The sequence below is a fragment of the Hyperolius riggenbachi genome, chromosome 10 (assembly GCF_040937935.1).
Source record: "Hyperolius riggenbachi isolate aHypRig1 chromosome 10, aHypRig1.pri, whole genome shotgun sequence".
NCBI classification, from domain to species: Eukaryota; Metazoa; Chordata; class Amphibia; order Anura; family Hyperoliidae; genus Hyperolius; species Hyperolius riggenbachi.
The window spans coordinates 218,298,592-218,311,258 of NC_090655.1; the positions used below are offsets into that span (position 1 = coordinate 218,298,592).

Consider the following 12,667-nt stretch of genomic DNA (forward strand, 5'->3'; position numbering starts at 1 on the left):
TGCCCATCTAGTATAGCCATGTCCCCCTGTGTTCCCTATTGCCATTATCTTCCAGTATGCAATGTCCCCCACCCCAAAAATGCCATTCCTTTTCCAGTATAGCCATGTATTGAATATGGCCCCCTTCTCCATAATTGCCATTATTCTCCAATATGTAATGCCCCCCCGTTATGTAATTTATTTCCCAGTATAGTCATGTTCCCCTTTTGTGTTCCCCAAGCATTGCCATTATCCTCCAGTAGAAAATCACACACACACACACACTAGTAATGGCATGCATTTTTCAGTATAATCATGTCCTCTCTGTGTCCCCAGAGGCATAGCCATTATTCTCTAGTAGCCAAAAACATAGCCATTATTCTCTAGTATGCAAAGCCCCCCATCCCAGTAATGCCATTCATTTCATAGTATAGCCATGTCCACTATCTGTCCCCCACCATTGCTATTATCATCATCCAGTATGCCATTTCTTTCCCATGTCTTCCCTGTGCCCCTCCCCCTCCCCCCCCTACACACACACACACACACACACACACACACACACACACACACACACACACACACACACACACACACACACACACACACACACACACACTCACTCACTCACACACAGTAATGCCATTTTTTTCTAAGTATAGCCATATCACCTCTGTGTGGACAGTGCATAGGTAGCTAATAATCAACTTTTGTGCTTTCCTATGATACTATGGCCCTAGTGCTTAGAAGTAACCACAATGGCGAGTGTTAGCTAGAGGGGGTGTCCTGCATAGGTAGTTTCACTATTGACAACTGTACAACATAAAATATTGTTCCTTTATAATCTATCAAAAGACAGAAGCATCCTGTATGGATCACATGACCACATCACTAAGCATGGAGAAGGACCAGAGTCACATGACCGAGAGGATATTCAACCTCACCCTCAAGATAATCTGTCTGCTGACTGGAGAGGTGAGGAGGATTCTGGGAGATCACATAATGTTATTTTTATCTCTATTAAAAGCTTAACTGACTGAAGAGTGAAGAGGATTCTGGGAGAGTCATGTGACATTATTGTTGGTCTTTCAATACAGATATATCCTTTGGTGAAGTCTGGTGATCATGTGACCATCATGGTGTCCCCACCTCACTCCTTGATAACTGAGAGACACAAGCAGAAGATTCTGGAAATCACCAAGAAGATGATGGAGCTTCTGACAGGAGAGGTGAGCAGTGCTGAGAATTATGGGGCATTATCCTTAAACAAGGGATGTGTCTGGAGGGTGATTGTATCATTGTGTGTCAGGTTCTTATAAGGTGTCAGGATGTCATTTTCTGTTTCTTAATGCAGGAGTGGCAGTCTTTAGAAAGACACAAGGACATGTACAAGGACACCATGATGGATAATCAGCCGCTGCCACTCACATCCCCGGGTAAGAAGAGATTTTCATTTCTTGTAAAGGAGAGAACAGTATGGAGGGTCCACCTAGGTCCCCCCATCATCTGATAAACACATTAAAACAATGTATTCAGTCCATGTGTGTGTGTTTCTACAGGTGGATTCAGTAACAGAAGCCCACCGGAGGGATATACTGGTCCTCTTTATTTTCAGGATTGTAGACAGGATGATCACACCATCCCCGACCATTATCAGGTAGATGGGGCTAAGAGTCATCAGAGACTGTAAACTGTGTGGCATTTTTTTCCTTCTGCATATGCTCTTACTTGTGTTCACAATTAAAATTAGCTCTCATTATGTGCACTTAGGATGGAGAATTAATACATGTAAATGCTGTGGTTAAAGAGGAAGAAGAAGATATGTATGTGAGGAGTTATCAGCAGTCTATGGAGGAGGGCGACATGATGAAAATATTTAAAGAGGAAGAAGAAGAGGCGTTTGTGAGGAGTGATCAGCTGTTTGAGGAGGAGGGTTACATGATAAGGACAATTAAAGAGGAAGAAGAGAAGTATATGAGGAGTGATCAGCTGTCTGCGGAGGAGGGTGACATGATGAGGACAATTAAAGAAGAAGAAGAAGAGATGTATGTGAGGATTGATAAGCAGTCTGCAAAGGAGGGTGACATGATAAGGACAATTATACAGGAAGAAGAAGAGACGTATGCGAGGAGTGATGTGCAGTCTATGGAGGAGGGTGACATGATAAGGACAATTAAAGAGGAAGAAGAAGAGATGTATGAGAGAAGTGATCAGCAGTCTGCAGAGGAGGGTGACCTGATTGGGACATCTAAGGAGGAAGGCATTATTTCAGGAATGAGCATTGGTGAGTTATAAACATTAGATATTCAAAAGACTTGTTCTTAAAGAGCACCTGAACTCTTGCACAGGACAGAAGGAAAACATAGAGAAATGCGCCCAGTTTAGTTTTTCTAATTCCCCCTAATCTGTGACTAATCACAAGTGTAATTTGATCTCTCAGCCGTGTCAGCTCATGAAACTGCAGCCTCGGCAGAGCTAATTTGTAAACACAGGAGGTTAACCCTCTGTCTGCTTCTATGAAATCAGTAAGTAGACACATCATAAATTTATTACAGGATTTCTATCAGTTGTAACAAATAATTGTTTATCTTTAACCTGTTGCTGACTGCTCCATGCCAATTGGCGTGAGCAGTGCGGTAGCCCCAGGACCGCTCCACGCCCATTGGCGTGAACGGCTGTCTATGGGGCTAGCAGGAGATCGCGCGCTGGCTGTGCGCGCATCTCCTGCTTGGGGGGCAGAGCTCCGCCCTGCCTTCAGTCTCCGCAAGGCAGTCGCCGCTCAGGAGACTGTTAGACGGCGAAAAGCCATCTAATTACTTTGTACAGCGCTGCGATCTGCAGCAGCGCTGTACTGGGGACAGCTGTGTGACACGGCTGTCCCCCTGGCAGGCTAAACAGTGATCGGCTGTCATAGGCTGAAGCCTATGACAGCTGCTCACGCTGATAGGCTGACGGGGGGGAGGGAGGGATATAGAATAAATTAAAAAAGGTACATTTTATTGAAAATTTAATTAAATAAATACCTGGGGGGCGATCAGACCCTACCAACAGAGAGCTCTGTTGGTGGGGAGAAAAGGGACGGGGATCACTCGTGTGCTGAGTTGTTCGGCCCTGCAGCTTGGCCTTAAAGGGAACCAGAGACGAACTACATTGAAAAAAAAGGATAAGCTTTTATACATACCTGGGGCTTCCTCCAGCCCCATAAACCTGGATCGCTCCCACGCCGCCGTACTCCGCTGCCTCTATTGCCGGTACCGGGTCCCCGTCACTTCCGGCAGACACGGCCAATTTTCCGCATGAGCAGGGGCTTACACATGTGCCTGCGTAGTATGGAGGCGCATGCGTAAGTGTATGGAGGGAGCCCCTGTGATGCGGTAAATTGGCTGTGTCCGCCGGCAGTGACGCACTACGCTTATGTCGACTGGCCGAAAGTACGGGACCTGGACCTGGTACCGGCGGATAGAGGAAGTGGAGGGCGGCGGCGTGGGAGTGATCCAGGCTTATGGGGCTGGAGGAAGCCCCAGGTATGTATAAAAAAACTTTCCCCAACAGCTCTGGTTCTCTTTAAAGGATACCCGAACTGACATGTGACATGATGAGATAGACATGTGTATGTACAGTGCCGAGCACATAAATAACTATGCAGTGTTCCTTTTTTTTTCTTTCTCTGTCTGAAAGCATTAAATATCACGTACGTAAGTGGCTGACTCAGTCCTGACTCAGACGGGAAGTGACTACAGTGTGACCCTCACTGATAAGAAATGTCAAACATTAAAACACTTTCCTAGCAGAAAATGGCTTCTGAGAGCAAGAAAGAGATAAAAAGGGGAATTTCCTATCAGTGAGGGTCACACTGTAGTCACTTCCTGTCTGGAGTCAGGACTGAGTCAGCCACTTACATAACTGATATTTAACTCCTTTAGACAGAGAAAGAAAAGAAGGAGCACAGCATAGTTATTTGTGTGCTAGGCATTGTACATACCCATGTCTATCTTATTATGTCACGTCAGTTCGGGTATCCTTTAAATCTGCAGTGGCCATTTAAGCAATAAATGTCCTGGTCACTGGGGGAGGGGGGGGGGGGGGTTGGTTAACAGCGCAGTCCTCAAGTGGTTAAAGGTTATTATGCTGCTGCTTATATTTTAAAGCAGAGAGGAAGTTCATATCCACTTTCAGTCGACTACAACATATCTCCAAGCTAGTCACAATAGAGAGCACATGAAGCCAATAAGTGGGGGAGGGGTGGGGGGTGTATGAAGTGAAAAGAAGCTAGAAAGTTCCTCTACCAAAACAACTATGCCAAGTATAGTAAATAACAAACACTTCCATACACGGGATATCAACCTGCAGCATACATATTATTTGTGATGCCCGTCTCACCTTGAAAATGATTGATCATGAAAAAAAGGGATTTAAGGGAGCTCAGGGAAAATTAGTACAAAATGTATTGATGCGTATAACAATGAAACCACTATAACAACTATGTATAAAACCTTCCCCCCTTAAAATCAAATGCAATTAAGCTGAGCTAGATGCATGTGTCCCTAATAGGTGTGCACATCCTATAGTAACGGGGATCCTTGCATGCATAAAATTCTCTTCAGGCCCAACTTATGCTGAATTGGTGATCACCACCACAATACTTGAAGCGTGTAAATCTTCGGATTCCCCCCGTGTGTCTTGCCAACACGCCTCTGTGTAAGATAACACTTACGCAGCCATTACTGACACTTGCGCGTGTCAAACCTCCCCGAACATCAACCAGCTTCTCATACAGGCTTTAGAATGATTCCGTGATTCACTAACGTGGGCAGCCTATGGAGTCCGGCTGCCGTGCGATTCCTCACTACCCGACTGGGACTAGTGGTGCGGCGGCTCTCTCCTCCAGTAGGCTCCGATATGCGGAGATGTAATCTTGGTACGACCCGACCCTGGAGCGTTACGATGTTGGGAGGAAGGTTGCGGAGGCACGGGGGGAAAACCACGCCTACCAGTCGCGGCGGCGTCACCTGCACGTGACGCGTTTCATCCAATCAGGATTTCATCAGACGTGTGATGTCGGGATGAGGTAGCGTGACTTTTATGTCCATCCTGGAACATCAAGTTTACGTCAAAATTTAAAAGGACAGTTGTCCATTGCACATATGAACACTATATCCAAGGTGAACAATTAGAAACAGAGGGGCACAGGTAGAGAGCGTGGATATTCATAAGAACACTTTGATATTTAGATCTTTGTTTAGTCCATGTGGCAATAGACTACCACATTTGTATATCAACTCGGATTCTTTCTTTCTAAGCTCCCGATCGAAGTCACCCCGTCTGGGGCTAATGTTCAGTTTATATATTCCCATAACCTTTAGACCTTTTGGATCTGCATTGTGTTCTGTCTTAAAGTGCATAACCATTGGGTTCAATCTTTTCTTATCCACGTTGGGGTTCCTTATATTTGCAACATGTTCTCTTATGCGGACATTAAGGGCTCTATATGTCTTTCCTGTATATATGCGATCACATGGGCAGCGGATTTGATAGATAACCCTTTCGGCATTACAATCAATTTTGTCATTAACATAAAACGATTCCGATCGATTCCAATTATAATACATGTTGCCCTTCTGAATATACCTGCAAATATCACATCCAGCACATGTAAACATTCCTTTTTTCTTTCTCTGTATATCACTTCTACGCCTGCTCCAGCCAAACTCGCTGCTGACCAGGATGTCATTTAAATTAGTGCTCCTTCTAGCTGCTATATGGGGATAGTCACCCACCACCTTCGCTATTATGGGGTCCCTTCCCAACAAATGCCAATGCCTGCTGAGTATATCTCTAACTTCTTTGTAATGAGCCCCATAAGTCGTGACTAACCTAGACACCCCTTCGTCAGTTTTGGGCTTGGACTGAACAGGCGTTATCATCTCTGAATTGAATTTTGGACTTAAAATGGTCCTTCTTTCCCTTGCAAGTGCTTTATGATAAGCAGTATTTACAATCTTGGTAGGGTACCCTCGTGCCTTCAATCTGGCCATTAAATCACCTGCCTCTTGTTTAAAAATATTGATATCTGCACAGTTGCGTCGTAACCGCAAAAATTGTCCAGTGGGGACCGCCCACTTCTGTGCAGGCAAGTGTGCACTGCTTGCTGACAAGAGGGTATTCCCTGAGGTCTCTTTTCTATATGTCCTAGTTGTCAGGGAGGTGCCCGTTTTGCCTATCAGTAGATCCAAAAAAGAAATTTCCTTTAAACTGTACGTGAACGCCAACGTGGATAAGAAAAGATTGAACCCAATGGTTATGCACTTTAAGACAGAACACAATGCAGATCCAAAAGGTCTAAAGGTTATGGGAATATATAAACTGAACATTAGCCCCAGACGGGGTGACTTCGATCGGGAGCTTAGAAAGAAAGAATCCGAGTTGATATACAAATGTGGTAGTCTATTGCCACATGGACTAAACAAAGATCTAAATATCAAAGTGTTCTTATGAATATCCACGCTCTCTACCTGTGCCTTTCCGTTTCTAATCGTTCACCTTGGATATAGTGTTCATATGTGCAATGGACAACTGTCCTTTTAAATTTTGACGTAAACTTGATGTTCCAGGATGGACATAAAAGTCACGCTACCTCATCCCGACGTCACACGTCTGATGAAATCCTGATTGGATGAAACGCGTCACGTGCAGGTGACGCCGCCGTGACTGGTAGGCGTGGTTTTCCCCCCGTGCCTCCGCAACCTTCCTCCCAACATCGTAACGCTCCAGGGTTGGGTCGTACCAAGATTACATCTCCGCATATCGGAGCCTACTGGAGGAGAGAGCCACCGCACCACTAGTCCCAGCCGGGTAGTGAGGAATCGCACGGCAGCCGGACTCCATAGGCTGCCCACGTGAGTGAATCACGGAATCATTCTAAAGCCTGTATGAGAAGCTGGTTGATGTTCGGGGAGGTTTGACACGCGCAAGTGTCAGTAATGGCTGCGTAAGTGTTATCTTACACAGAGGCGTGTTGGCAAGACACACGGGGGGAATCCGAAGATTTACACGCACCAAGTATTGTGGTGGTGATCACCAATTCAGCATAAGTTGGGCCTGAAGAGAATTTTATGCATGCAAGTTACTATAGGGTGTGCACACCTATTAGGGACACATGCATCTAGCTCAGCTTAATTGCATTTGATTTTAAGGGGGGAAGGTTTTATACATAGTTGTTATAGTTTTTTCATTGTTATACGCATCAATAAATTTTGTACTAATTTTCCCTGAGCTCCCTTAAATCCCTTTTTTTCATGATCAAGTATAGTAAATATTCAAATTCCCATTACCTAGAAGTTATTACCATAGTGCACTAATTTCAGGCAGGGAGGGAATAATCAAATGACTGATCTAGCAGAGGTGGTAATTACCATAGCCTAAAGTGGGGGAACTGATGTCATTTGAGGCAACTTTGATCAAAGTGTGTCTCACACCAACAGCAAAAACAGATGTGAGAGGTAATATGGATGCTATGTGTATACTGTCTGCACAGTGCACAGTTACTATATTAATGCATTATTTCAGGATTGTTGGTAACATGCAAATAATTCATTAAAATTATCTTAAAATCCAAGCATACATTCAGAAACACTAAGTTATAAAACTTCAGCAGCTTATTTCTGCTGTAGGATCATGTAGAACAACTAGGAGGAATTTTCTTGTCTTGACCCAACAGAGACTTCGAACAATATACCTGCAGTGTATAAAGATTGCTGCTGAAATGAGTACTGCAGGCCAATGAATTGCTATATTTATCAAGTTTAATCAAATTTACTTTTAACTTGTATAAAGGTGGAAATTGGACTAATGATTTCATGCTGAAAACGATTGGAAAACTGTGTGCACTACACTGGCAACAATCGATCCCTCTCTGATCAGTGCAAGATGGAAGGAGGCACCCCAATTGTGATACAATGTGTAGTGAGTAGAAGTAAATAATAGGAAAAGTCTTACCTTGTGATACGAGGTTCAGCCTTTTATTGTTAGACACCAATGAAAAGACAACGCATTTTACAAGACCTGCACACTTGCTCAGGTCAATGCGAGACAGTGTCTGAAGCGCGACCCGCGTTGATTAAACGAGTCCTCATAACCGAGTGGAGACGGTCCTTCTCCACATGCCTGGAATTGTGCTTGCCTATAGCAACCCACATTTGTGAGTAGTTGTTATTTCTTTACATTTCCCATCTCCCAGAAATACTACACGTTTTGCACTCCTGGTGCTCTTTTTGTCTCCTTTTCTTACTGTATCTGGGTTTCCAAACATAAAATTCATCTACCTAACCTCCCAGAACCTCTCTGATCAGATTTGATTAGAGAATGGTCTATCTGATCGTCCAATATGCTTGCCAGGATATGAGTCACTATATGTTACTGAACTCAGATTGGTAACGGTGGTGGTGGTGGGGTGATTTAGTGTTACTGGCCTGTAATAAGCTGATAAAGGTCACTCTGTACATTACTGTACACAGATTGGTTGCAGTAGAAGATGCTTTAGGTAACACTGGGGCTCATTTAGCCAGATCAGCTTATCAGCCGTCATTCAGGTCTCTCACTGCACCGTACTGAGTGGCGGCGAGATGACATGCACCCCATTTGGTAGTGTGTCATGCAGCGTATGTACATAGCTGCAGTGGTAACAGAATATGATAAGATGGATCTGTCTTGGGTCTCCTCTCCCAGCAGAGTGGCCATCATTAAGAGTTACATTATTAAGTCTGTAAAAACTTATAGTATTTAGTCTTCAACCCTCTCTCTCTCTTTCTCACTCTCTTTCTCACACACACACACACACACACACACACACACACACACACACACACACACACACACACACACACACACACACACACACACACACACACACACACACACACACACACACACACACACACACACACACACACACACACACACACACACACACACACACACACACACACACACACACACACACACACACACACACACACACACACACACACACACACACACACACACACACACACACACTTGCATAGTTACATAGTTATTTTGGTTGAAAAAGACATACGTCCATCGAGTTCAACCAGTACAAAGTACAACTCCAGCCTGCTCCCTCACATATCCCTGTTGATCCAGAGGAAGGCGAAAAAAACCCTTACAAGGCATGGTCCAATTAGCCCCAAAAGGGAAAAATTCCTTCCCGACTCCAGATGGCAATCAGATAAAATCCCTGGATCAACATCATTAGGCATTGCCTAGTAATTGTAGCCATGGATGTCTTTCAACGCAAGGAAAGCATCTAAGCCCCCTTTAAATGCAGGTATAGAGTTTGCATTCCACATCTTAATCACTCTTACTGTAAAGAACCCTTTCCTACATAAATGGCTAAAACGTTTTTTCCTCCATGCGCAGATCATGTCCTCTAGTCCTTTGAGAAGGCCTAGGGACAAAAAGCTCATCCGCCAAGCTATTATATTGCCCTCTGATGTATTTATACATGTTAAATAGATCTCCTCTAAGGCGTCTTTTCACTAGACTAAATAAACCCAGTTTATCTAACCTTTCTTGGTAAGCGAGACCTTCCATCCCACGTATCAATTTTGTTGCTCGTCTCAGCACCTGCTCTAAAACTGCAATATCTTTTTTGTAATGTGGTGCCCAGAACTGAATTCTATATTCCAGATGTGGCCTACACACACACACACACACACACACACACACACACACACACACACACACACACACACTCTCTCTCTCTCTCTCTCTCTCTCTCTCTCTCTCTCTCTCTCTCTCTCTCTCTCTCTCTCTCTCTCTCTCTCTCTCTCTCTCTCTCTCTCTCTCTCTCTCTCTCTCTCTCTCTCTCTCTCTCTCTCTCTCTCTCTCTCTCTCTCTCTCTCTCTCTCTCTCTCTCTCTCTCTCTCCCTCACTTTCTGTCCCCATTTCTCCACCTATTGAATATATAAGACTACTAACATTATTATCATGCTTTTTTCCTGGCGGACTCAAAGCACTAGAGTTGCAGCCACTAGGGAACACTCAGTAGGCAGTAGCAGTTTTAGGGAATCTTGCCCAAGGTCTCCTTTCTGAATAGGTGCGGGCTTACTGAATAGATGCTGGCTTACCGAACAGGAAGAAATGAGATTTGAACCCTGGTCTTCTGTGTCAGAGGCAGAGCCATTACCCACATTTACACTATCCATCCACCTCTTATGTTATCTCTAAGGATAACATAAAGGAGCACTCCCTGTGTGTAAATGTAGACTGGAGGTTGAAATGTCCACTTCCATAGAGCTGCTCATATTACATCTTTGCTGTCAATAGGACTTATAAATATCATAGTTGCCAGACCACAATGGAACCAACTCTGGCAGTACCTAAAAGTCTGTTGTCATAGGAGTAAACTTTGCATCCATTGTCTCATCAAGCTGCTGCTTTTCCATGTATGGCCAATGCTTTATGTGTAGGGATGGTCGGTGAGATGCAAATTACTTGAACTTGTATGCTAACATAATGAAAAGTCTATGCAGCTAATTATATGTCAGGAAATGCATTTGATTGGCTTAATTCCAAGCTACATAACTTTTGCAAGCAAATTATTATTTGACTGTAATGAGCACAACCTTCTGCAGTTCCCTCTCAGACTGGTAACCAGTGATGGTCAGTGACATGCCAATAACTCTGAGATGGTGCTAATTATATGCAAACTAATGCAGCTGCTGTATATGGTCCATTTCCAAACTGCATAAACTTTGCATCAACCTTGGAATTATTAGCAGTTCACTGACCATCCCTAATTATAATTGTTCCTCCCCTCAGAATTCTCTAACAGGAAGTGATGATATTTCTCTATTTGCAGTGCGGAGTCCTGGCATCAGGAACCTCTCAGAGACTCATCTCTGTGGATCCACAGACTGCACAACGGATGATGATGTCATTGGACAAGAGTCTCCTGCAGATATCCTGTTTATTCCAAATATTCCCCCAGACTCTCCTCACCTGTCTAATCCTGAAGGGCCTCTTACCCAGCAGACTGCAGGCTCTTATTCCTGTTCCACATGTGGGAAATGTTTTGTTTGGAAATCAAATCTTGTCAGTCATAAGAGATCTCACACTGGAGAAAAGCGCTATTCATGTTCTGAGTGTGGGAAATGTTTTGGTCAGAAATCAAATCTTATCAGACATGAGAGATCTCACACTGGTGAAAAGCCCTATTCATGCACTGAGTGTGAGAAATGTTTTGGACGGAAAGCTGATCTTGCCAGACATGTGAGATGTCACACGGGAGAGAAACCCTATTCCTGTGCTGAGTGTGGGAAAAGTTATATTCAGAGATCAGAGCTTGACAGACATGTGAGATCTCACACTGGTGAGAAGCCCCATTCCTGTGCTGAGTGTGGGAAAGGTTTTGTACGGAAAGCTGACCTTGTAAGACATGAGAGAGCTCACACTGGAGACAAACCCTATCCTTGTGCTGAATGTGGGAAAAGTTTTGTACAAAAATCTGAGGTTGCCAGACATGTGAGATGTCACACTGGTGAAAAGCCATATTCCTGTGCTGAGTGTGGGAAATGTTTTATACAGAAATCAAAACTTGTGTCACATGAGAGATTACACACTGGTGAAAAGCCCTTTTCATGTGCTGGGTGTGGAAAAAGATTTGTAGAGAAATCAAATCTCATCAGACACGAGAAATCTCACACTGGAAATAAGCCCTATGCATGTACTGAGTGCGGAAAATATTTTGTAGAAAGATCGCAGCTTGTCACACATGCGAGAACTCACCATGGTGAGAAGCCCTATTCATATGCCAAGTGGCAGAAATAGGGATGAGTGGGAATGCCTCTGATATTCTTGCAAAAATTTCCTCAAACTTTGGGTGGTACAGCAAATTTTTGGCGAACCAATTTAGCAAAATTCATATTGAAGTCAATGAGCCGAATTTAAAGGTAAATAGCCAAGTCCCAACACATTTTAGAACTATCAAATGTTCTAGTTATATGAAGAATAATCATGCCAACCAGTTCCAAAAGACCTTGTGACTGGATCAGGTCATTTGGTTGCGAGGGTTAATATACATTTAATAGACACCTGATTAATTTATCAGAATTGGGTGCCCAGGTTGTGAGGTTGGGGTCCGATATGTACAGTAGATATTAGCCAATCAGCTACTGCATGCTGAATAATGGTTGCAGCCAATCATAGATGATGAGCTACAGCTAAAATTAGCGAGAGTTTGTGCGCCATTAGTTATGAGTGGGAGCTTAGTATTAGGAAACAGGTCTGGGGTTAGTTTTAGACACTAGGAGGGGAAGGTTAGTGTAAAGCCTCATACACACATCAGACTATAGTCTTTGGAAAATGAAAGATCACAGACCAATTTTACCCCCTTCCATGTAGTATGAGAGCCATACCTACACAGTCTATTCTATGGAGCTGAACTCCCCATCAGACAGAAATCTTTGCAAGATGCTGCACACACAGATGCTGTAGACATTGAAAAGATCAGTATCTGCAAAAGATCTGTTCCTGCAAAAGATCCGGTCCTGCAAAATGCATTCATAGTCTATGATATCTGCAGATCCTCATACACACCTTGTTTACAGACATTCATCTGCAGATCAGATCCACCAGGATGGATTTTCAGATCTGCAGATGATTGTCT

The 12,667-nt window shown here is 43.7% G+C and overlaps 1 protein-coding gene across 1 annotated transcript in view; it reads left to right on the top strand.

Annotated features, from left to right (window-relative positions):
* LOC137536815 (uncharacterized) overlaps nucleotides 1-12,311 on the top strand; it is a 231,220-nt gene extending 218,909 nt beyond the window's left edge. Inside the window, exons 22-27 of the mRNA XM_068259012.1 lie at nucleotides 835-954; nucleotides 1,077-1,208; nucleotides 1,334-1,415; nucleotides 1,539-1,636; nucleotides 1,750-2,263; nucleotides 10,862-12,311. Of these exons, the coding sequence (XP_068115113.1) occupies nucleotides 835-954; nucleotides 1,077-1,208; nucleotides 1,334-1,415; nucleotides 1,539-1,636; nucleotides 1,750-2,263; nucleotides 10,862-11,829 (1,914 nt within the window). The 3' untranslated portion in view covers nucleotides 11,830-12,311. The remainder of the gene's footprint in view (nucleotides 1-834; nucleotides 955-1,076; nucleotides 1,209-1,333; nucleotides 1,416-1,538; nucleotides 1,637-1,749; nucleotides 2,264-10,861) is intronic.
* The last annotated feature ends 356 nt before the right edge of the window (nucleotides 12,312-12,667 follow it).